This window comes from Haliotis asinina, chromosome 10, assembly GCF_037392515.1.
Source record: "Haliotis asinina isolate JCU_RB_2024 chromosome 10, JCU_Hal_asi_v2, whole genome shotgun sequence".
In the NCBI taxonomy this organism is placed as follows: domain Eukaryota; kingdom Metazoa; phylum Mollusca; class Gastropoda; order Lepetellida; family Haliotidae; genus Haliotis; species Haliotis asinina.
In genome coordinates, this window is record NC_090289.1 from 10,523,188 (window position 1) to 10,550,693 (window position 27,506).

At 36.6% G+C, this 27,506-nt stretch overlaps 1 protein-coding gene across 6 annotated transcripts in view; it reads left to right on the plus strand.

The window, feature by feature from the left end:
* The window catches only part of LOC137298500 (homeobox protein Hox-D10-like), a 192,079-nt gene that overhangs the window by 138,841 nt on the left and 25,732 nt on the right, over positions 1 to 27,506 (plus strand). For 2 of the 6 annotated variants that reach the window (XM_067830793.1, XM_067830789.1), the window contains exons 2-3: positions 3,576 to 3,649; positions 21,437 to 21,944. In XM_067830793.1, coding sequence (XP_067686894.1) covers positions 21,452 to 21,944 — 493 coding nt within the window. In that variant the 5' untranslated portion in view covers positions 3,576 to 3,649; positions 21,437 to 21,451. Of the gene's footprint in view, positions 1 to 2,067; positions 2,282 to 3,575; positions 3,650 to 20,818; positions 20,940 to 21,210; positions 21,287 to 21,436; positions 21,945 to 27,506 lie in introns of those variants that run through there. The other 4 variants (XM_067830791.1, XM_067830792.1, XM_067830790.1 and 1 more) reach the window with 4 other exon arrangements.

Genomic DNA, 27,506 nt, shown 5'->3' on the forward strand with positions numbered 1-27,506 from the left:
GCCCGAGGTCCATAGCTTAAACAGCATTAGTACCCATAGAAAATACACGAAAATTATGATAATGTGTTTTCACGGTATTTTTTATATAATGGTCATCGTTTATATAAACCATAAAAGTTCATAATAATATTAACCAATTTGCTGTATGAAATGTAATGTGCCACAAAATGATAAATTGATAACATATCAGCGGTAAAAAACTAGTAAAAAGTACTTAAAACGATTGATACAACTTACCCTATGTGTTTTCTGACTCTTAAACACCGACTATTTTGTTTTTTTATTGTAATGTGGGCAGTTGAGGCAAAAAAAGCGCAACAAAAAAACATCATAATAAGGCGACATTTTTATGACTGAGAACCGAACGAGACCAATGAATGACTATTGAACTAGGTAGATGACTCCCATTCGGATTTTGAAAATTAATATCTTAAATAATTTATGTGAAAACTATCGGACAATGGCAGTCGTTTCCTCGCACCACAATCATATTATTTGAGTACTAGATTTAGATAGGCTCCCAAAGAGTGTTATTTGGCAGAGTATTTAACAATATAAACTTACTGAAAATGATATGGCTATTTAAATTGACATAATTCTGTTACTTGTACTAATGTCATTTCCAGCGACACGATCGAATGGCACATTAACAAAATGACAATAAAAATACTTGAAAATTTTATTAAGAGTTTTATGACTTTTTAAGTGCCCCAAATGAATTGGTCACAATTCGAATCATATTTAGCAGAATGCGTGGACAACTAAGAACAATACTTGGTAATATTTTTCTAAAATTGATAAAATGGTTAGACTTTTGTTGATAATTTTTAAATCCTGTATTCTATCCTGCATATAAAATTATATTGTATTGATACTTTATGATATGGTGATATCAGTTCGTGCATACTGGTTATGATTAAATATTCCCCGTTCACGACTGACGTGTTTTGGGCTTGCTGTTAGTTGAAGCGCGGTGTCATTAGTCCTAGAGGAATATTTCAATGATCAAGTCATGTGAAGATGCATTTCATTTGACGAAGCACCAAGATGCACAAATACAAACAGACGCCTACATTTATGATAACCTCTGAGGAGCTAAAACAGCATAACCTGTGTAACTCATTTGCAGGATCAAGCTGCATTTACTATGAATTACAAAATACGTGAATTTAAAATAACTCACTGAATGAATAACCGACAATAATACTCATGACATTGTTTGGGTGGGAAAATGAAATGAGCGACTCCGCGCCAGCTATTGTAATTTCTGTTATAAATGTTGACGTTATACGTATTTATCTACGATTTAATGAATAATTACAAGACAGTCAGTCTATTGGACACAACATTTTATCTCGTGCAACCGTCTATATGGCAGTTTCAAATACGCTATTTCTAAACGAGTTCTGTTTAACGGAGATATATAAGTAGTCGGTTTTCGTTGGGGATTAAATTTCATATTTTCAGCCTCAGTAATCCGTACAGACGTATTTCCGAATGACTATCCTTATATCTTCTTATGTCTAACTACTTTCATTTCATGGGTAGTTATGAATGGGATTTTTACGGTCGACAAATCTCAATACAAATATATGATATATACTTTAATAAACCGAGAATTCAGAGGTCATAATATAGAAACGAATATATTCCACAATGTAAAAGTAGCTTGGGGTTACCTTTTTTCCTTGATGTTCGACCAAATGATAATTGCCCATTCAAAAAAAATATGGTGTGTAGAATTCCTAGAGCCGAAGTGCTATTATTTTTCTTGAAGCTGAGCCAACCCAGCGCTTCTCGTTTCACTTTTCACATTGATATGAACTGCTCGGCTACAAATGATGTTAAACCTTGCTATTGTGTCAACGGCGAAATACGCGGGCTGTCCTGCCCTGGGATTTCACCGTGTGAATCACAAGTTTTATTGTCGGTAGCCTAATTACTTGACCTGTTGAACCGCAGTTAATAGACATAATGTTTATGTAATCAGAGAGGACCATGTCACGTGACCCTATGCTGTAACATGTGCGCATGTCTGCATCGAAATCAGAGACTGGAGAGTTAAACATAGGGGAGGTAATCGAAGCGAGACTATCAGTGCTTGCGAGCACGAAATATGACAGGAAGATAATGCGGCGCTTATTTGTGATCAGCGTTTGTCGTTGCCATGGCGATTATACATTAATGATGCCACGTGATTCAATGGTCTGCTGTGCATTGTGTGGATTATCATTTTAGTGTTTCGATGAGGACTTCTCGTGTCTGTTCGGCGTAGTCGAAGGTATATTAGGGAAACACGGCTATAGATAGCTTCGTCGTTTTTTCATGTCATTGATTAAATCTTTCATGTTTATTTCATTTACTAAGATGTTTATTGTTCACGTTTACAAGAAGAACATGCACCTTAATACGGTTGTGTTGATAGGACTTAACATCAAAATACACAAACTTAACCAAAGGAGTCACGAACAAAGTGGTTATAACAAATTAAAAAAACCCAGAGGTATAATTAGGGGTTCGCGAGTAGTTCGACACCTTTTATAATTAATTACAACAGTGAATTTACGACAGCTTCTACTAAAATAACTGAACCATATTGCTCTGAAAATGCAACAAGACAATTATGTCAAAATAATTGCATATTTGTTATATCAGGCTAACGAAAAACAACGCACACGCAGAAAAAGGATATGTGCTATTTTTTGTAATACATTTATAAATCAACATATATGTCTGAAGGTATTGATTATATGACAGTTGCGTCAAGACATTGTACGTAGTGAACTCATGGGTGAACGCTTTGAATGAACGTAACCAATGATTGACGTGAATTATTCAGATGAACACTGAACATTGGTTGGGTGGTTAAGCAATAGCTTCGCTACATCAAGAAACCCATCGACATGGAAGAAATGTTTTGTCTCGTAACAAAAGAAATTTTACTCGTGAAATTATCGATGTTTTATTTCGAGTATATTTGGTATAAAGATGTGCCTATTATCTTATTACAAACAGGTAACAATTTTGGTATAATAGCTTCACAGCATATGCATACTAATCAGAAATATATTTTGAAGTATGATCAAATATGACATCTAGTATGTTTACATACGTGGCTACCTATGTTAACATAACAAAGGCGCCGGATGTATTTTATAAACACATATGGTTGAACAATGTAGTCAGTCGAGTCTGACGAATAAAGAAATAAACAAACCAACACTAGACATGACACAGTGTGCACGGAAAACACAACATGCAAAACAATTTTAATAAACATTGCATCGAAACTGAACAAATATAACACATCAAACATAAAAAAACATTAATAACCAAAGTAATAGAGGTCAATCGAACAATATATTATGTTGTTAGATTTTGTCTGTATTGATACGACAGAATGTAAACAGTAAACATCATAAGGCACTAAACATGTCTAACACAAAAGTAATCGATAAAGCGCAAGAAAAGGTTTCACAACCATTCTTATTCATTTGCAAAATCTTCTTACTCGTGTTGTGATGCCTAAAGTTTAACTCTGCCTTAGACTAAATTCGAATCCAATTTCGTTTCAGAAGCCCAGGGCCAACCTTGGTATTAGCCTCAGGAGAACTCATCTACAAAACACGTGATCAGGCAAAGGTGTCAGGTAAAATATTTCATTATCTTTATTTGCCGACAATGAGCAAAAATGCTATCAACAAGGGGCTCGAGGGATCGTAAGAAGCGACAGCAGCAATTTCTACTTTTACAATGATCTTTTGAAAAATCCAATCACCATAATCTTGCGAGGAGTTCAGAGTGGTGTTAGGAAAGTAAGCCTAACAAACTTTTTTGTCAGATCACATTAAGTTGTATTTTTTTAACTCGATAATTTACCCTTTGTGAACACGTGGAATGGCTGAACATTACGTTAATAAAACCAACGAGTTGAATTTTGGTCTCGCGAAACCATCTCCTCATAATTTGTTTGGCCACACGTTTAAAACGCCGATGATTGTGTGGTTATAAGTACTAAATTTACATGGGCATCGATCTTCGTTTCAGCTTGAAAAAAAAACAACATCGCGAGCATTGGTGTACCCTAATTATAATCCTAATCAACTTAATCTTGTATGATAATAACAATGTAAAATGGAAGCTAAGCTGACCTAAAATTGCATACGTTGTGTCAACTGAACTCTTTCCTTATGCTACAGTTTTAAAATTAATTTGATCTTTAAGTGATTCCTGGTGCAAATGTATCGAAATATATAGCATGGACATGGAGAATGTCTGGGTTTCATCATCTTTTTTATTCTTGAATACAAGGTTTCAGAACTTGTTCTGGCCAATCATCAGGTAAACCCCGAACAAGCCCTTAAACGTTGTATTCAAGAATAAAAGATGAGGAAAACCAGAAAATTCTCTAAGTTCATCAAATAGCATCTTCTAAAATGGCAGTCAGGTATCAAGTAGGTGTTAGTTGCACCTGCAGCTGGCATTGTGTTCCTACAGTATCTGCAAGACCATGAACACTGTCTTTGCAATTCAAGGTGTTCTACTCATGTGTTCCAGTTGACCATCTACGAACATTCCATGTAAAATTAGACACTACCTGGTGACACCTTATCCAGTAATCTTGTACTCCATGTAAATGTGGTCTTATGCCGGAACAGCCAGTCTTTTGTCAAGGCTATGTTTTATGGCCTGAGTAAAACTCTACACCGTTGTCGCGTTTTGGTCACCGGACCAGACAAACAGGAACGCGAGGAAACATTGTGTGAAACAGTTATTGTGAAACTTTGAAATAAATGAAATATTTTTTCTTTCTTAGGTTTTCTTTAAACTGAAATCTTAATAATTACAGCACAATTATCTCGAACAATTTCTTTGTTATCATATCACCTTGTCACAATACAATGTACGTATAATGTAGTGGCGCTTTTTAAAGTGTGATCCTAAAGGTAGAACAATATATACATTATGCTTTACTTACTAAGACAAAAGGTAATGACAGACAATGCATTTGACAGAACGCTCAAATGTAACACTGTATATCTGATTTTTTTAAAGTGTAAATTCTAGTAATTTTTCAAACGTGTTGGTTCGATTATCTGAACATAATGCACTCAAAGAAGCAAATGAATTTATAGTTGACTGTGAAAGTGTAACCCCAGCTGTAACAAATGTGAATATCAACAAGGATAATTTAATATCAATATATTATATATGCATTGACTGATTTTAATTGTTGTTGTTTTATAAATGTGCAATGATGGTAATAATACATTCTAATGACATCACACGAAAATAGATGTCATTACAGTAACTGAACCAATTAATTTGTGTCATAGAAACTTTCATATCGTTTGTTGTGTTTAATGTAATTTCATCTTATGTATTGGGCAATAAACATTCCGTATATTACGGCAGTGCAAACAACAGCGACGTGGGCGACGATGGGACTTCAAAACAACGTCAACATTGGTCGCAATAAATACATGGCCCTACGAGAATTGAAATTGATTTTTAAAAAGCAACATTAACGCTAACATAGCGCCAGAACACTTCGGTGTAGTCTCTGGGTGTCGTACAACACGACCGGGAGGATTGCACAGGGGTTAAACGTAACATGGAGACGGTTGTGTTTGTCAGTTTGAAGGCAGCCGGCTGTAAAACAGGGTGAATTTGGACTCCCCTTGCTGGAATCGGAGACAAAGCGCCTCTGTGAGATTGTGGCTATGATAGTGTTCTCACAAAAAAAATCCCATCACGATCGAGTCGAGTTTCACCACACAAGGGTAGAAACTAAAACAGATTGGAACGCATTGTAAAACTTCAGATCTATGTCTTCAGCAAAAAGGCAAACACCTGTTAGCAGTATTTTAATACCAGAATGCCTTTGCAGTGTCTAACTGAAAAAAAAACAACAAAAAAGACATTCAAACACGCAGGGAGTTGTTATTTTGATAATTGAATTTAAAAGAAACAATTTGTAATTCTAATTGTATATACACAATTAGAAGTATGAAAGCAATGTCCTTTTTTATTTCAGTTTGTTAGTAAACCGGGAATGCATTGCGTATGTGGCACGTGGTTTTAACAGGAAATATTGTTTTAATGAATCAAGTGTTAAATATTTAACAGCCCCAGTGAATCGTAAGGCCTCTACGGCTACTAGTAGCTTAATGTACATGGTTAAAGTAATCAGCTTCAAGGTCATATTAAACAAGGTATCATCTATATACTTTAACATTGAAGAAAGATACATATGAAACGTGCTGACTAATGCATTCAACACAAAACAAACAATAATTGTTAAATGAAACAAATACGTTGTTATCACTGTTATCATAAACACTCAGGTAATTGTGACTGTTGTAGCGGGTGAGGCATTTATACCCAGCTATCATGTCACTAAGGTCAAATCAACAAAGTAGGGCTGTCATATGATCTATTCTTTGACACAATGTGATGTCGATTTCAAGTATACATGGCCATATGAGTACACATAGCTCAACGTAGGTCTATAATAACACGCCCAAGTCTATCCTTAATATGTACTTGTCACTCAATCATGAAATGTACAGTTGTCGTTTATTCACCGCCATTAGTGACGGTTTTCAAAAGGGCTAAGATTCGTGGTTTGGTAACATTAGAGGAATATCGAATATCTTTGATGTCTTTAAGCATGACAAATGTCAACAAACGCGACTTTATCCTGCGTATTCAGTTTACCATTGACGACGCAGCTTGTTCACTTTGAAGTTTTCCACAGTAACATATTCCAACAAAGGTCCTTTCAAAAGATTCACGCCATAGCATATCGATAGAGAAAGACTTGTTGAATGATTGTTGGGCGATACAACCGTTTTGTATGTATATTCTATGGCAGTCAAGAGTTCCCAGTTGGACAGTCTTGTGATCGTTTCTTCCCCTCTTCACCCCCTCGTTCATCTATAGACAAGTTCAATTGGAATCAAAAAGCCATTCTGGCTATAGAAGCCCCAATCCAAGGGAGTTAATCAGCATCATTGGTTGACTCGACGGTTACTTTGGGATCGTTGAATGCGTGTCTCAATAGTAAAAACCCAAACGTCCATGACAGTGATACACAAGTATTGTGCTACTCATACCTTTTCAGACGCGACAGCTTAGCCGTACTTCTATCCAAGAAAGCTCAAAACGGGAGCGTTTATTCAAATGTTCATAGCCCCAAACAGATTTCAAAAGCATGATTTGCTGAAGCTATAGGTCGTTCGGTGCTTTTCCGGCCGAGGGCGAACATTTCCCTCACCTTAAAGAGCGGCCCCTTTGATGTTGGAGGGCCTTGTTGTAGGTAGACTTATCGAACGGTCACCAGTATGCTTGACCGAGCTTGATGCGTGTCGGAGTGGTCATAGCGTGATGAAGTGACCAGATAGACACCACTGGACATGCAATATAGCACCAGCGAGCCGGTGACCACTGGTCTGTCAGATCGCCTCAACAGACCATAGGGTTTAATGCGTGGCCATAGCTACAAATCTGCTCTAGCACATAATAAAGGAACGCGACAGTTGATTTACACCAGCTGCATAAATATCGTTTTAATGAAATGAAATCATAATGCTAATTGAATATGATCATATACACAACCAGATGTTCATATCGTTAATATAACACACCGGTAATTTATTTGTCACAAATATGGTTTAAAAACCCATCCCGCTTACAAACAGATCTTTCAGTATCTTCTGTTATTTTGTTTCAGCCCAGGTATTGAATAATAGATCTAAGCGACAGTCGTAATGTCTGTTTTATAACTCAATTACGATATTAAAACAGTTAAAAAAAGATAAAAAGAAGAAAGTTAATGCATATCGATGTACATTTTACAATGATACGTATAGTAAAAATATATGTAAACAAAGACCAATTCATACCAACATATTCAATGTGTCAAAACGTTTCAAATGTAACTACTTTTAATGGAAACCGATAGGAACACGGAGTACATTTGAAGATGAAGCTGGGAGTCGGCATTATCAACCTTTGATGGATCGACATACTTTGTAAATTACATCGATTATGTCAAAATGAAACAATGGCTTCAGTACTGCATCGAAACTCGCTCAGGTAATTAAGCTACACAGTTTGCTCATCGTTGAAACAACAACATATTAACAAATTAGTTTGACTAAGATATCATTGTTCCAATTTCCCATGTGGCTTGACCTAGAGTAAGATTCATGTCAGCTAGTTTCCGACACTGCCTCAAATGTACAAGGCACCATGTGATCCTTTGAAACGTTAACCTCTAATAAAGTATTGTTGAAGTGCATTGTCATGTCCACTACAGCGCAACGGTTATTCAACCATATGTCCAAACTGCCCCTCCAATTTAAGCCATCGAAGGTCAGGTAAAATGTTTATGTCCATTACATCAAAGGACTGACCAGTACAAATGTCGTATCATTTGCGTAATCTGTAAGCTTAACGCTATGTCACTGCGGAGTAATATTGTCCAATGAATAGCCCACACCTCTGAATAGCTCTCCCTAATTGAGATAGCGATACCTCACGGATACCTTAATTATTAGGCGGCGTCTTATAGGTAGCATAAACTTCTTTGAAAAATTATTTTATGGTCTACGTCTTGACCATTGTCCAGCCGCACCTGAGGACCCTAAACTGACCACATTAGAGTGACCAATTACCCCACGAGGCGTCTTGTACACCCCGCTGGTACATGTCATTGACCCTAATTGGTGGAGTACAATTGGAGTTGTAAACGACCATGGATAACTATAACAGCAATTGTATCTCTATTCAACTAATGGGTATCCCATTGGACACTGCATACTGGACCGCGATTCTGGACAGATTGACCGCCACGAGGGTCATTGTTGTTTAAATTACTGGGCGTAGAACTTTTCATTAAAGAAGAAAAGGTCTATAAAATTCAACAGAAAGAAAGAAAGAAAAATACAGAGAGTAAAATTCTATATTGTAATCAAGATCTTACTCTGAATACATGGCGGTTGTATCTTTGAAAAAAGATTAAGGGTCCCGTATCATGTATTTGTTTTTATTTGAAACACGTGCGTGCCGTATTGAATGTCGTTGTCAATTCAATCACTGCTGTTCGTGATTGAATTAGGCATTGCACTGGTAAATGTAACGAACTGCTTGAGCTTATAGGTTTCTGTACTTTTCTTTTTTCATCGATCGGTTGGTTAAATTGATCAAGAATAAATATCACACTCGTTTGGAAGAAATAATACGTTACATGGCATGTGAGTGGAAAACGTGTCCATTTGGAGCACCGTGTTTTAGCGTGATCATCCCAAGGATGAAACGGTGGCTCTTACTACATAGAACAACACCACGCCAGTTAATGAAGAAATGTGTTCTTTTGCAGTAATTGTTGGTTAAGAAAATGGTCAGTTTAGAAAATTGGTCAATCGCAAAATGAAAGTAGCAATGAATCGTCAAGCAATATATATTCGGCCCGTGTTAACATTGCTAACGCCCAGCTTCGCAAAATTCGAACTGCTGACATCGGACCGTAACAAACGGTTCGGGCCAGAAAAACAAGTGATCGACATAGTGAGCGACAATCCACGCTGTTAGGATTTCAGGACTTGACATTAAACTTATTTCTTCGCCAAGTAGTATTGGCAGAAAGAACAATAAAATCTTGCCCTAGCGGCACCAACGGAAGCGAAAATGGTGACAATCGCAACTGTCAGTTAACGAATATGGAACAGACAGCGATTTTGAACGTTTGCAACATGATATATGCATGAAAACGCGAATACAACCATAGAAGAAACATCATACCCAAGTGCCTTACCCAAACCTTAGTGTATTCCCAGGGACTGTGAGTTTATCATTGTCTACTAGATACTCCAGTTCAAAGCGGAAGAATATCATATTGATGATATACAAGAAAGCAAACATTATCAGTCTGTGGAATGACTTTGGATGGCATGAGTTCTGTTTGTACTTACCTTAAATCAGTCTGTAACAATTATCGACTGGGTTCCTTGCCTGCTGACCAGACAGATAAAACACCCAGAAGCATTGCCCTCGTAAAGAATTTGTATCCAAATAAACATTCCTGTTGTAAGAAGTCCTTCAATGTGCTCCAAATATTCCCCAGAATGATAACCATCTGGTTGGGCTCCAGTCTCCGAAGCCTTCAGTACATCTCCTAGCCCACGGTAGGTTGGAGGAAGAATACGGCTGGGATTATATAGGACATGTTTTAACCGTGCCTTTCGCCCATAAGATATACGTCGCAAATTTCATGTTCTTCCAAGTATTTTTCACAAGCGTTGGAAGACAATAAAATTCTCATATTCGACACAATGAATCGCTTGCAATGGCCAATTTATACCATAGTTCATAGTCGTTTTATACCAGTCTAAAACCAAGGCTCATAACTGTGAAACCTGACTGACTGTCAATTTATTAGGGTAGTTTGGTATTTGAGTATGGCGTGCGGACTCCCTTGCTGTACCTGGTCGTGGACGAACCAGTCTAGCGTTAATAATTGTCATGTTTTACCATGACTCTAAAGACATAAATGTGCAATATGATCAGGTCATTTCCCACATTTTGTCTGCAAAACAAGCAGCCTGCGTTTCTTGAGTGGCCTCATTTGTCTCTCTGTTATGTAAACGTCATATTCTTGATGGAGTTTACTAATGTACTTGCAGCGTCCAGCTTTCATATTGCGTGTGGCTTTAATCTTAACATAAACCGTATAGCTGTCTAGCGTATCTGTGCGATAAGTCAACCAGTCTGAAAACACTACCGGTAATGTTGTCATACACATCAAGCTGTTTGGTTGAATTATTGTCATACAGTATGATATGTGATGACGGTTTGTGTGTATATGTGATATGGTAACAGAGGGTTTCTTCCGTAGAAGATGGGGAGTGTTCGCAAGTCATTCTTAAGTCAAGAGACTATCTCGCTTGGGCAAGTGGTCATGTGGACAGTGTTGGAATAATAGAGCACTTATGGAAATTGGAACTAACAAGGTGCCCCCCAAAGACAATGAATACAGTCTAAGATTTGTTGATATATCTAAGTGGGATGAACCAGTGAGGTCTTTCAGATAACCAAACGTTTACAATAAGATTTCCATGATTAAATATGCTGAGGCTGAATCGTAATTCGAAGAACACGCTATTTCGAGATAATGGATTCGGCACAACCGGTTGATCGAATGATGTTTTCATACATATCCTTCTTAGATATATGTACGTCAGTTCAGTCCAACGTTGTACTTGTGAGCAGTTGATTTTGACAAAACGTGTTCCAAGGCAATGCTTCATTACAACTTTGCGAAAGATTTAGTCAGTGTGTTAGTGTACTGGCCATATTTTATGATATGACGGGACCGAAATATTGACTGTTTGTCATTATCATTTTGCACTCGTATGGTACATTTGAAAAAAAGCCACGTTATGAAATATAACACAATACTTATGTTACCAAAGGATGTTCATCTTTTATGATTTGCGTGTGGCCTGTTGTGTTCACATTTAAAAGCTTAAAATTTTACTTCTCGTGGTTTATACTTTGAACAGTAGATATGTAAAGTGTTATCAAGATGAAGTTACGTGTAACTTATGCCCTGTATTTGCTGTCAGTGGACCATTATACTGGCTACATATCACAGTGTTTCGCCACTACTTTCCCACTAGTCCCTGTCAATAAAGATCTCTATCAGTCGGACAGGCAAGACGCGGGGTTGATTGCGGTCTACAGGGGATATGTGGGTTGTATATCACTCGACAGTCAGTCTGACCGGAATGGCTTGAGTAATGCTGGACGTTGGTCAGTCGTAAACTCGTTTCCCTCTGTGCTGTGGAGAGAGAGAGAGGTCAAAGTGTTATTACAACGCTTAGGGTATTAGCTATACGAGGGAAACACCCCATAGACAAACAATATTAATGAAATAAACATGGGTTGTCAATTGCATATACGGAAGTAGAGATTTGCTATTTACATTTCCGGAAGTACAAAGTAGCTATGTTTCTCTACTTGTCGATTACAGATATTGTATTGAAATGTTGTAATATTTTTCTGATGTAAATGCATGGGAAACATCTTAACCGAAAATTCTCTTCACATGTTGGCCTGCTAGATTAGCAATGCATATTTATGAGTTATGAACATGCAAATATATCAAGTTTAGCTGATAACGATCGTTTTGTATATTACAACAGTCGTATAAATCACATCACAGAACTACGGTCTGCTTATTTCACGTTTGTTGATGAATTGATTGGCGTCAGAGCGAGTTACGATATTACTGAATCATGACACTGCGAATAATTAATATAAAAAATGAATGAATAGTTACATCAATATCAGCAAAATGTACACACAAAAATAGAAAATTCATACAAATTTCACTGACATCGTTTTCTTAAGTATACTTTTCAACAATGGCTAGTGTCGCTTGTACTACCCGTCCCATCACAGAGCTCTCATATCTAATTTTACAAATATGAATACTATCTGTTGGACTTAATCATATATCATAGATGGGCGGGCGCTGCTTAAGATTTAGCGATTAGTGCTGCCTTTGTGGTGACGCGGTATGATTTACAGAAAAAATATGGCCTATTATTTAGTAGACTTAAGGAATACCAGAGCCTAGAATTACAGCAGGTTTAAGGATTCCATATTCTGCTTCAGTCTGCTTCATAAACCAGCGTTCCTTAAAGTACCATTTAACTGAATACGAAACGATGGGGACATTTTGCGGAACTTTATGGCGTTACGGCCTCATAAAAGCTGCGAAGATGAACTTTTCAGAGCACATTGTCATAGGAATTGGTTCCTATCTCTTTGAAATTGACAAAAGTAGAGATATTCTTCACAAGGAATCAATATTATGAAGCTCATGTTTCAAATATTCCGTTTATTTTCTTCAGATTTATATTTGCTTAAAAACTAAATGACAAAATGCTAAATAGCTGAGTGAAAGTGTGTGTCCAACGAGAGCTGAAATGAAAGGACAGAGAGGACGTTTTACTATGAAATGATGAAAGGAAGTGTTTTAACATTCATTCATGTTTGACTTCTTTCGAAACTGACAAGGCCAATAGGATGAACTAATGGCCATTTCTCAGTAATAACATTTGTGAATTTCAAGAGTAGGTTTCGGTAGAAAATTCAGTTTCAGAGTCAATCAGAATATGAGCATACATATAAACTTGATATTTGGAAATGATGTTAATATTTGTAAGCTTAATTACATAAATGTCGTTTTGAATATGAATGAACTCCAGCTTTAACACTTGAAATTTCATTTGAAATAATTTTCTTTCCAAAACATGTGAAAGTGACAAAGTGACATAAATCAAAGTATTTTCTGGGTTTGGACACAGAATGACAGATAATGTCATTTGTAAATCACTCATTTCATCATATGTCAATTTCATTAAAGTTACTCATAACACAGTATGACTATTGCTTGCATGGTTTAAAGAGGAAATTTTAAGTGTCAATTACTTAAAACCCCTCTCCCCCAAAACTTACCGGCGTTAAGTTTTAATACCAATTTAATTATAGTTTAACTGTAATCTAAAAGCTTTCGTACCCACTATTCTGAGAATCTAATTATCGAAATTCCTAAATCTTCCATTTCTGTACTAAAGGGACCAAGAAGTCTGTAAAAGTTGTGAAGTTCCTCCGAATAGGGACTTGTGACTTCGTTTGAAGACTTGAATTAATGGGCAGACCTACATAAAACTCCGTCTCTAATGTTCAAAGGAATAATGGTAAGAGACAATTAAAATCTGTCCGTACTTCTCCAAACGAAGACAGCTTGTTCTTTCGCCTTTGAGGACGACGAAGGATATTTTGATGATTTTATGGCGAAATATGGCTATTTCACACAGAGAAACACGGTCCACCATACACAAGGAAGACCTATGTCTTGGTCTGGTGAAATGGCCACATTAAATTTGGAATAGTCCTTTCTTTCGCTATGGTCCCTTCTCTGCTGTCTTTAGCAGGAAACGACTGTCTAATAAAGAATAGCAATTTCAGACAAAATTAGGCGGAACGATGATATTGACAGAAAAATTGTACCGTAATGATAAGACAAAGTTGTCTTCAATCTCGATATTACGGCGAATAAGGAACACGGTTTATATTCTAGCAAATCAGTTGACGCCGTTTATAAGCGAAACGGTGAAACACCATTCTCTCGCGACCGTCATAGGAGATCAAAAGAGCCGCCAAGAAACGCCAAGCCATTTCGGCTCATTTATGAGAAGAGTAGAGTTGGCTGTTACGCATTTTGCTTCTAGGCCCTCCTTCGGCCACTGAGCACGTTTAGGCCTAGTCTTGGTCGTTGAACATAATTGGATTTACCTTTAAAATTGCTTATATTTACGTTGAGGTAAGTGCTGTTTTGTCATTATTTTAAGACATTTTAAGACATCTTGCTTTGTCGGTGACATTTGTGACAAGTTATATTTTATGAAGGTTAATGACAGATGTATACGTCTTTGTAGTCGCGAGTGTACATCGATAGTTTCCGATAGCCTTTAAGATCATGCACTCGGGTGCATTCCGTACCTAGTATCTGGGATTACTACTAATTTATTATGCAAATCATCATACTAATGTAAGTATTGATTTTACGAGTATTACTGTGTCTTTTACTGTTTTTTATTTCGTTCAGTGCAGTGAACCGGGTACATTTTCTTAATTACACTGACAAGCACAAAAAACGTGTGTAAGTGATACATTAAAAAGATTCTTTTATTATACTATAGGCACATAAGTTATTTATAGGCAAGGTATATGCATTAAGGAAATTAACCTAATGAAATGAAATCGTACATTAAAAAATTGTCATTTAAGTTGATTTGAGATGACAAATCATCTAAAATTGATTTTTTGACAACATTTGCTTGCGCTGTGTTCGACATGGGGGGTTCCAACAATTTAACTTCGCGTGAGTGCACTTAAGGTTCGAGCGTTTGTTTTGACAGGGCAACTGACCGCGATAAAGCAACTTAGAGAATTTTCTTTGAAATTCCTACTCCTAAATCACAATTTCGGGCACAAAGACTTGTCGACATCAAAATCCGGCACGGGTCATATGGAGACGAAATCTGGTATATCTTTACCCGCTAATGACTTCTGTATTGAAAGAGCCATGTTGATATAGCGGCACACTCGCGTGTTACTCTATGTGTGTGGCGAGCAGTTTTCGCTGGGTAGATTTACCGCCCTTTGAACGCTCTTCGCTCTCAGAAAGCAAATCGGGGCTAGTTCCGTTGCACTTCAACTGCATTTTGAAAAGATGCTTTTTACCTTTTGTGTTTCAATCTAATGCTCGACGTCAAGTACGCTTAAGTATTTCGGGTATTGTCAGTGACATTTCCTAATCTCGTAGTACTTATCTATTTTTTTAAAAAATATATAATATGGAACGTATCCATATATTTTGTTAAAAATAGAAATATTAGCAGTCTGTACATCTTAATCGTCAGTTTATATTCATATATGCATTAAACATAACACAATGAAGAGTGTATTGTGAAGATGCACATGTTCCACTCATTCAAAAAAGTATTCAGGGTAAAATGGATTGGAATAAAAAGGAGAAATCTAGTATATAGAAACTATTTCTTTCACGCAAATATTCCAGAGCGCATACAAATGTCGGACTGCGGGTGAGAAGTAGAAAGAACTGTCCACCTATCTCCTTTTTATTATTTTATTGCACAACAACCAGAGATATTGAAATACTTTCGCTGCATTTGATATTCATCACTGAACTGTATTAGTAAAGTCGCACATAAAACAAGTCATCTTGGTGCTCTCGTTACTACATCTGCTTCAGACCGTCGGTGTAAATTGAAGAAACAGGTTAATTAAACGACTTTGGATCATAATCTGACTTTGATTAGCTCAGTGTTATGTATTCACAAGTCGCGACAGAAGCAAAGTTTAACAAATTTGGTTTTACGATACCTAAATAAGAAAGACTAGTATTTAGTAGTGATAGTGGTGACAGTAATAACATATGCAAATTCGAGTTACCACATTTTCATCCCCGCCTAGTAACTACATGACATTTCTAATTTCACGCACAAACCTTTCGTTCAAGATTTAAAATTTTCGAACGTTTTGAAATGTAACCTTCTCATTATTTCCTCTTCTGTTGACATGTGAGAAAATTCTTTTATTACAACAAGCAGGGGCTCTCTTTGAAACAAAGATCAAATTTCAACTAAACATCATGCGTACGGGGTCTGTTTGAAAGCGCCAAGTTTGGTACAGACCGTAATCATTTGCGCAACTTTATTCAAATATCTGAAAATTACATGTATCGCATTTTCAAGTTCCCGACGCGTCCTATGTAATCTTTAGGTCATTTGTACATATCTGTCCCCGCTCATGTTGCCTGTTGTCATAATTCAACGACTCCCTAATCACGGATGAGCTAATTGAAAGACAATTTGCCCGGCGATACGTCTCTTGCAAGTTAAAGACAGCGATTTCTATAGAAGAACAATGCGAATGGACAAAATCTGTAAGGGTACTTAGTGATTAAGTACGTATATATCAAACCGCTGACCATAAATGCCTCGTACACTAAATTACAAGTTAGAGTTTGTTCATTTCATCAGCGTTGTCCCCTCGGGATACGGTAGTCCTGTAGAGGAGCGCGACATGAATGTCACGTGATATAATATGATTGACACTTTACTATTGTCAATTACATGTAGTTTATGGCCATAACGTTTCATTTCATTGTTATTTTATACGTGTGACAACCGTGATGCGATGTCTATTGCCTCTATACACTGATCTCTGGTAGAATACAAATGGTCTACAATCAATATACATACACATCACTTTAGATCTGTTGGCTCTGAGGTACTTCCGTGTAACATCATATTCACATTTTATTCTCCTGTTAAAAACAAATTTACAATTGTGAACTATATACTTCAACGATCCTTAATAAAAGACAGATCTCTTTGCGGCGATAAAATAACAAAAAGGTTTAATTGTTTAGCAGTATTATGGAGTTTTCGTAGACAATATAAATCTTACAAATGCAACGATCTTTTGAAAAAAATATTTACAAATTAGGTTCTAATGCGTATGCTGGAAACATGAAAGGCGGGATTTGTTATGAAACGTTTAAATGATTCTTGACATTAAGGAAGTTTAGAAAATTCATTCATAATGTATGCACAACATTAAACTTTCATTCTGTTGAAACTGCGTATTCAAATCTCCCGTTAACCAAACTACGTCACTCAATGATGACGAGAATTTCTTTTACATAGGTACATGCTTTTACATACATACCGGCTGAGTAACATTTTTCTTGACAGGTTTATATAATAGTTCTGTATTCTTGGACATGCTATAAAGGCCTCGTAGTGTCCATTCGTTAGTGCGTTATAATTAGTTCATCTAATTATATGTAATGAGAGCAGTTTGGTTACAGTGCCAATTAGCGTAAAGAAAATTATAACGGTAGTTTAAAGTACTGTAGAAGAAACCTGTGTTTCATTTTCTGGGCTCGTGTGGCACTACATCATCCTTGAGAGTGACATCTCATCCCTTTCATATTGTCACGTGATAATATTTTGGGTCAGAGTTTATTTCTTCAACGTCATTTAAACTTATTATTTGTATAATTCGCATCGATTGCTGAGATTTATATTTTAGTATCTAATTGTTTCGCTTCTTAGGTTGGCCACGGAGGTAATATTCTTGATCATTAGTGTATGTATTTGTTACTTCAAAGACAATAAAATATCTCGTAACTGTATAATAAAATATTCTGTTTTTAGTGAGACATCATTGGCTTTGTTTAATGAAATGATACACCGTGTAGATTTTCGATTTTTTTCCTTGGCAATGATTTCTGTTGCAGTTAACATATTTTCAGCCTCGTAGATTTTGATTTATGACCGATGTACAATGGATTTGGATAGAGGGGAACCATATTTAGGACAGTGATGCCTTCTTTAAACATTAAGGATGAAATACCCTTGGGTACGTTTATCAACGGTTTTTGTTGTATGAGATTTCACGGTTTTATCTGTGAAATTTCGACAAAATATGGTTTGAGAAAAAAAGAAACGATAAGTTATGGTTCGAAAACACATGTGGCAAGCAAGTATCATGACCCTCGTAATAATTTAGCGGATTTATTCCTAATATCATAAACATTATAGTAAATTCAACAAGATGCGTATCTTTGATGGAAAATATGTCGCTGTTCTGACCTCCCATTAGAATCGATGGCAGGTTAATTTTTTTTGCCATACTTTCTATTGACACAAATGAGCTAAGGAACCGATAAATCATTCTGCAATCAGTTTGCATTGTTTTGAAACGAACACTCTTTCGTCAATAGGAGCGACCTCTCAGTGAATTTAATGATTGTTATAACTTTCACAACAGATGCTGATTTTGCTTTTTCTTGCAAACATTTAAAACCGTGACGTTATCATCATTTCGTTTCTATGTCAGTTATGACTAAAAAACGAAGCAACTTTCATGTTATTGATGATATTCATCGTTGATATAACGGAGTTAGCTCCCTTTGGTCGTCTATCAACAGAGGGCGCGATTTCAAAATTTATGATATTACACGAATTGTGAAATGTAATGTACAATTTATGTTCCTTGAGACAAGACCAGACCCTGTAAACCGCCCTATGAAGATTTACGATTGATTATGGTATTTGCTTTCAACAATACGCGACCTTCTAGGTCTAACCATAATTTATGATACATTATCTTCATAACCTATGATTATTTACATTTAACTAAACAAACACTAATTAAATTCAGTTTATAAATAAGAACACTTTGGGATGTGGAAAATGTACATTATGTGATATTTTCATAACAAATGCATTGCCGTCATTATGATCAAATAGTTGTTTTTGAATTCAAGAACAAATGTTTGTGTTACAAATGAAACAAAAAGATTCGGAACTAAATCACCATTGATATATAACAATGGCAAATGAATCATATTTTTGTAACGGGTCGTGAATAACATAAGCGTTTATAATGATTAACTGGCGCATGTAATAACATATAAACAAGGTGTATTTGACGTGTTTATAGCATGTGAGTGCAACATACGAATCAGTTAAACATAGTGATGTAAATATAACAATGGGTGTCAAATTTCGTAAGAATAATATTTGACTTGATGGTTTAAATATTCGTTATCAAGTGTTCAATTTATATTATTATTGGTATTTTGTTCAGACCCGCACATCCTTATCAATCGGTTTGAAACGTGATATCATTGGTTGCTGTTTTCATTTAAATATTCAAACATTATTTGCTGACGGTACACTTTAGTCCTTTGACCTGATAGAAATATGATGCCTTCATCATAGATTTGATTTGTTGTTTTGGGGTTGTTTTTTTTAAAAGAGACTGGGGAGGGGGGGGGGGGAGGTAGGTGGTGGTTACGGACGTAGACTTTTTGCATCATCTGTTCAGAAAATCGCTCAGTTTCAAGATAAACCTTTTCGTACTTGAATCGAAATCATTGATTTTTTTTGTCTTTTTGATAAGAAAAGTTCTTTTTCTTGATGCACATGAACAGATCAATATGGTTGACGACCAAGTATAAAGACCCGCAACACCTGATGGGTATCTACTCAAACTGAAGAAGAGAGTTATTGTTCCCTTCACACACACAAATAAAAACACACAATCAAAAAAGCCATTTTACATGCATTCCACCTTGATTTTCTTTGGCAACGGTAGGGTAAAATTCACGATCCAGCATATTTCACAGTCCGTCACTGGTTCGTTACAAATTTCCGAATATAAACGAATTATAAAAAGCCAGTGAAGTGATATTTTAGACAAATGTCCTATCTTATTAAATAGTTAGTAGGGTATAAATTGCACACAGCCCACAATAGGTGTTGAGCGAACAAAATAAAACTTGAACCAGTGAGTGAATTGTTAGCCGTTTATATGCAGTAAATGTTGAGATAACTTGTACTCGCGAGCCAATAAAATAAGCCAACGCTTGGCCGAGGGGTCGCCCCTCCGCTAAACAAGAGATGCTTTTCTGTTTGAATTTTTAGGGTTAAATGCCCCACTATGAGGTATCTATTAAGCTTTTCACTTTCATAGGAAAATGTGAAATGACATCAAATGGAATTTAATGTGGCTTTTTCACTACTTTTTTACCTCATAGTTATGTGCCCCGGGCTGTGTAGCGCCTCTGTGGAGTATTTCAGACACTTAGGGTTACGGTGGTGCGTCAATCATTAATGAACCAGTTATCAGTTTCAACGAATGTTTTCCATTCAGACATCAAATGTTGATGTTTATACCGTAAATTTATTCAAGCGACCACGGATCACATGCTTGTACTTAAGTCTGTGACCTGTGCTTTCCTCTCGGTACCCTGGAAAGCGAAATAAGCTCAATGTCGAGCGTCACATCGTGACGACTCACCATGCAATTTCATTGGCTTAGAGCTCCACTACCGACCCGGTTGTTTAATTAGCTGCCTCGCACGATGCGACACGTACTGCAGGTCTATTCTCTCTCAAGTGCGCTATTTTAATAGGAAATTTTGTTTCGTTCATAAGCTCTTTTAGATTCCCCTACTTCGATTATTCTTTCACAAATGCCTGTGAGTTCTACTGCTTTTTAATCGCGCCTGATGTTGTTTACAGGAAATCGGTGAGCGCTCCTACACTGCTATTGAAATAGACACCGCGTTTCATTGGCTACTTGACGTCACATGGTACTCGCCGTCTAATGCATATGAGATAGCACAGCTCTCCGTCCTATAGTTGCTTTGGTGATATAAAGAGTCTGTCGTTCTGAATGATCATCGTATGATAGGATATATACAGCACGTGTTTTCCAATGCTATCTTCAGCTTTCGGTACGAGACCGATACAGAGTAGGTATGATGTTCATTTCATGTTGTAGATTGCATATTATTGCCAATTTCGCATTTGGGATGTCTGTTTCTATCATGTCAGTTTCAATGAAAGGGAGACGACTGGGGAAGCCTTTGCTGGGAGCTCTCCAGTGATAAAGGATAATTAGTTGCTTACAAATTAACATCGTTTTAGTTTTGATCTGCGGTTCTGTGATGTTATTTACTGTATGATATACGTTATAAATCATTGGATCGGCATCATGAAAAAACAAAAACTCGACTAAGTTGCTTCAATGTATATTATGGGACACTGTTTTGAATATGTTACATCACGCTTTTGACCTTTGTGCATAATGAATGTGATTAATGGTAATTAAACAAGTTCCTTCTTTCCGACTTGACACAGATGACGAGTAGCATGTCTATTTCAGTTGTACATTGCACACTTCATGTCAGTTTCAGCCCGATTTCAACTGTTTGTACCGTGACTAAAATGTCGTAATATGTTGTCGATTGCAGGTGGAATGAACTAGGATGGAGCCAGCCAATAACATCCTGGCGCACTCGGGGCTGTCGTTTTACCCCTCGAGTGTGACTTCTAGTGGGATCCTCCCCACAAGCCCCGGGACACAAGACTCTGTACCGCGATCAGCTCTTACCGTGTCGGGCCAAAACGGATGGGGAAATTACACCAACGACGCTGCACTTGCTCATAATTCTTGCGCCATGTCGACCTACCAGCTAGGAGCATCCTTTTCAATGAACAGTGCCAAAGGACCGTACAATTCCTTCTCCAGTCAAGATTATCTGAACAATTGTCGTCAGATGCAGATATCATCTCTTGGATCTATGAACTCGCTCCCCATGAGAAACTATGCCCCATTATATGGCGATGTTTATCAACCGGGCCACCCGCCCAGCTATACAAACGGGGGTTTCTACCCCGAAATGACGCCGGGCCTTCCCCCTTTACCCGGCCGGGATCCTCTTAGTTGTCCAAGCGGACAGTCCGATTCCTCAGTTCAAGGTAGGCATATACGCATCTATATCATTCTTTGTGTTAGCTGAGATTAAGTCACGCCAGTTCTAATTAACCACAGAGGATTCATAGGAAAAGTGATACCTACACAAAATATGAAAAAATGAATGTTTTCCCTCTTGATCATAAACTTTGAATAAAGTTTTAGCATATTTTTTCACTCGGTCAATACCTGAATGAGCACTTAATTACCCTTGTCTTTTTGTAGTTTAGTCAAATTGTTTATAGTATTGTTAATCCATCTGTAGTCAGATTGAGGTCAAAGCAAATGCAAACAAAGCTAAAACCGAGCTATACAAAAGAAGTACAACCGTGTACATTTTGAAATGGATGCCATTCTTTTCTGGGAGATGCAAGGTCATAACGTGAACCCCATAAGAATCATTAGTTTTATTTGAGTGCGTTTATCGTTTCCCACCTGTCTCTTCAATCTCACCTGCCTAGAGGGACAGTGATTGAACAGGGGATGTATGTTTCAGTCTAAATCATGTCAATTACAATAGGCAAAAAAAACATTCTTATCCAAAGTACGTTTCCAAAACAGTATCTAAATGTTATCACAGCGGTGTATAATAGTTACGAATTCGGATATTGTAAATGAGATCTTAAAATTAATGATTAAAATGTCAGTTTCAGTCTGCCTGTATATAAACATGTGGCATGGGACATGCTCATTTCAAATATCCGTTACTCGAATGAAATTGACACATAAAGGTTTCACTGAGACTGTTATAAAAAGTGGGTGTTATTTAATGTCAATAAACTTCATGAGTGAACTGTAAATGACATTTGATATATGACATTTTGGTGTATTTCACAGTGTCAATTTCAGTTATTGATTACATTTCTAAACTCTCAGTTACAACAGGAAATTAATACCACATATTTCAAACTCTAAAAACTTGTTTCTTTAACAAAAACTCAAGTATGCTGCAGTTATGTAACTAAAGACTGCTTTCAGATAAACATCTAGAATCGCAGTCAGATGTAATACATCAGTCGAGATGTAGATTTCAAAACGCGGTGGCTAACGTTAACAGTTAAACATATTTATTATCTGTCTATACCCACGGACTACTAAACGCCTCTAAAGTCGTATTTTTTATTGATGGAATTTTAGCAGAATCCTACATACGAGGACACAACACACCAACAATTATGACACTTTTATGGCATGTTAGTGATAACGACGAATCAAAAAACATAATCATTAGAAAATAAACACTAAATACTTACTGCAAACCAGTCGTCTATTTTATGTAGGTAATATGGGCATAAGTCTTACTCAGATATGTTACCGATTTCATGATGGTGGTTATCTTGATGTAAAAAGTCTGCTTAAAAAATTAAATGAATTGTTGTAATGGGGTTTATTTATACAGAAAATCGTACAGTGTAATATCAAACATATGTTTTTAGTTGCAATATATTGATAATTCTACCTATATTATAAATATGAGTTCAAAATACACGTTTTGAAATCCATAAGGAGGTTATTGTAGTTTCATATTTCAAATAATTACAAATGTTCTTATGACTGTTCGATTACATTATTGATCACATGTTGGGCAGGTTTGCAAATATAACCACGTGTTTTCATATCCTATGAAAAAACAACATTATTATGCATAAATATTCAAAATAGTCCAATGAAAGAAGGATGATCATAATATATTCATGATCATACATTTTTCATTTCATTATATACACAGGACATTAGGTTACAGACACTTACATGGTGTATAAATTAATATGCAATAAAATTACATTGATTTACATACTCTTGTTCAGGTGGCCATATTAGAGTTACTTGGGATTTTTGGAAAAAATGTAATATGTGTTTACTGGATGTCTTTTTCCTCGTGAACGTCCAAACGTTGAATTCAGAAATGAGTAATTGTACCAAAAGGAGTAATTTTTCACAGCAAAGAAATGGAATTTAGTTTTCCGTTCACGTTTGTATTAGTGTGCCTTTGGTGTGGATTTTGCCGAGTTGAATTTCGTCAGAAAAAAGGTCATTTTTTACTCCCCTGAGAAATAAGATAAACAGGAAAAAATGCAGAAAGTTGAAAACATCACGAGGATTTTGCCAACATGAATCAATTTCAGTGACAAAACCGATGGCCCTTCCGAGTAAACTTGTCGTTTTCACTTAAGCAAGGGTCATTACTGTGTTAATAAAATTTCCCTTTTGATTTGTTTATGTCTCAATTGTATTTGAAATGGAACAAGAGGCAAATGTACGCAAATGAGATAGAGAAAGTCGGAATGGAAACGTAAAAACCAATTCAAACTGTGTGTTCGTATAGTTTCGACTTTGTGTTAATGCTGACAAATCAAATAAGCTAAATAAATTTCGTTCAATAAATGTAGCTACGCACTGCCATAGTTGAGAAAGGCATTCATGTTAAATATGTTACAAAATGGTGTAATGGGCAGGTTACTTCGAGAAGCCTTCTTCAGTTTCAATACACCTATTTACCTGTGTTCGATATAACACACATGTGTGACCGCTTGTATTTGTGGCATTATCGACGAATAATTAGTGTTTTTTTAGCAGGGGGTTGCCCTTTTTCTCCACAAAACGTAGTGACGAAAAGTGTCTCATATGTTTTATGATAATTTACAACAAAGACTGATATGTTTATAATGCAAGATATCCCCAGTTGACGAATGCGCGGGAATATTAACATATGTGTTGCCCTTGTATATAACACGTTACAAGAATGTAACTTGTTTTCTGACCGATACCATTATCATTGTAAGTGTAACTATCCGTTCCCGCTTCTTGCGCATGTCGTGTTTTTAAGTCACAACACAATCATAACACAGCATTATTTCTCTACAAACGATGTATCTATCAGTCATTGTATAATAATTTCATTAAATTAATGAAATTTTTTCAAGGGTTTCTGAAACTAACTAGTAGCTTTCGTATCGATTGTATCGGAACATGCTTAAAAAGTCGAATCACGGCTCCCAACAGGAAGGAAATTACAAGTATTTGACGAACACAATTGAGACAATTTGCCCTGTCGAGATCCTTCGCGATGATAGGTCTACCCCCTTGTGCTATTGACAACACAATAATGAAATTGACAAGACTAATCCAATACCACGTACGTATTAGTATGATGAATAGTTATTGGGAAGTGGGCTCATTATGGCGTCCTTAGTAAGTGAGCTGGCACTTTAGGTGGACATATCGGCCAATTGAGGTAAACTGGATTGCTATTGACATCTCGCCGTGTTCATTTCACTGAGAGAGAGACAGTCCCGTCAAATGTAGTGTACATTTCACGGGGGTGTTTATTGCATCTCTAAGCCTCAGTTCACTTCAGTGGAGTTATGTTCTCTTTGCATTTAAACCAGTTTACGCTTAATTAAAACACACAAGTTAATATTGTTTAGGGTTTTTTAAAACATAATTGTTCCAGATGAACCAAAAATGACAGTTTAGTCTTTCTACAAACTAGTCGGAAACATTTTTGAACACATATTACGTCTGCATCACAGTACATATGATTACACGTCACACCTGCAAAGTACAAAAACACTGTACCTAACATAAATCTATTTTCACACGTTGTCTTAGAGTCTTCTTCATTCCCAATTACACAGCCTATTACCACTGCCCAGCCTAAAATAAGATATTCATATAACTTCTATATCAAAGGCGGTTTATTATTGGTATTATCAGGGAGGCCAACACAGACATAAGCACACGATGAGATGTCGGTTATTTATGAGAAGATGGCACAAAAGACAACGTCGAACAACAAAGCCCATGGGCTTGTCATACCCAGAACAAAAGCCCCAGCGCTAATGGAATCCCCCCTCGCTCACAACAGTCCTCGTTGCTGATTAAGCCAGCTCGGAAGGGCCCTGTTTGGATTAAAACGCCAAGGACATCCCCAGCTAATTTGAATCTCCTCTCTCATTAAGGCAATGAAGTAATAAGCTCACTCGTCGCCAGAAATTGGCCGGCGTATGAAGCCTTTCGTTTAGCTTTGATTTCAAAATTGTTAATTTTGTTCCATAATTTATTTCAGCGGTTTATGTCACTAAAGAAACCCGTACAACTTCACTGCTTTTGAGCTATATGTGCCTGGCGCATAGTTTTTGACATACTAATGCTATTATTTGTCTTGAAATTTAGGCCTTTACCTAAACATTACCGATGGTTTCATTGACACCGGTATTTGATCATTGAGTAAGTTGAGCACACTTTTCTTTATCGGATCTGTATGATACCTGTATAACCTTATAGACCACCCCGCGCAAGGTAATAATGAAACATAGGTTTTAAGTCTAGTTACTAGTATTCATTATAAAAAAAGATGTGACTAATAATTTTAAACCATTACAAATGTTATTTATCGTGTAATTACCATTGGCAACTATTATTAGTTGAAACATTGCACCATTTATACCCAATATGAGATTCAGATAATGAATACATTTATCCCATAGTTTTGATGCAAGCTTGAAACATGTTAAACCATATAAGGCCTGAATCGTTGAATTATGGAATAAAGTAACGAAGGTGGGTTGACCCGTAGGTTAAATCCCATCTCTAATCATAATTGTTATCCTAGAATGTAATGAGATAATTAGCAATACCGTCAGTGGAATGACTGGTGCCAGTAGGACGGAGAGACAATCACATAACCGGCTATCAATATACTAGACTATTGGACATTAAAGCAAGCACCACATCTATACATTTGTGAAGGAGTGAATATCAGTTTTAATATTTTCTGTGAGAAAAATATAGTGTTTTCAGTTTAAACGTGATAATGGTACCGATATATCTCATCCATGCATAAAATGCAAAAAAGACAAATATAATTAAAAAAACATTCATTCATTTGCTTTGCAGGCATGATAAATAAAGACCCAAAATTGTTGTAAGTTCATGAAATGAGACAAATTACGATTGTCACCTCGGCGAACAGACACAACACCAAACATGCAAAAAATAGATAACTCCATCAAAAACATGACAGAGAGAAACGACCCGTGTTGCCTATTAACCCTAAGAACTTTTAGGGAAAAAACGAAGGTTGTGTAAAAACTGTGGATCAAAGGAAGAGCTGATATTTAAATTTAGAATTGTCCCTTTCACCTTACAACAACTTTGACCCCAGTGCTAAGGAACAGACATGTCAGGTGACAGCGGGTTTCAAGTAGAGACAGTGACCAGTCACAGGGTTGGGTCTAGACAGCTGTCATTGATGTGACTGGAGGGTTTGTGTCGCACGTGACCCTCGCTCAATGCTATCACAGAAGGGAAGGGATTCGTGCTCTGTGGTCAGGCCCCGGTTCTATCATTCAAACAAGGCGGTTTTAAGCTTTGAACGTTCACGCCTTGAACGACATAACGGCATTTGCTGGTCTTATAAATATGACCCTGTAATCAAGAAACAATGCTTGTTAAAACTTATTTGCGGCAGATATAGAAATCAAATATTCTCAGGCATTATTTCAAACACCTTTCAGTCTTAGATTACACAGTTCCATTTAATAAGGCATCTGACCGTTATAATG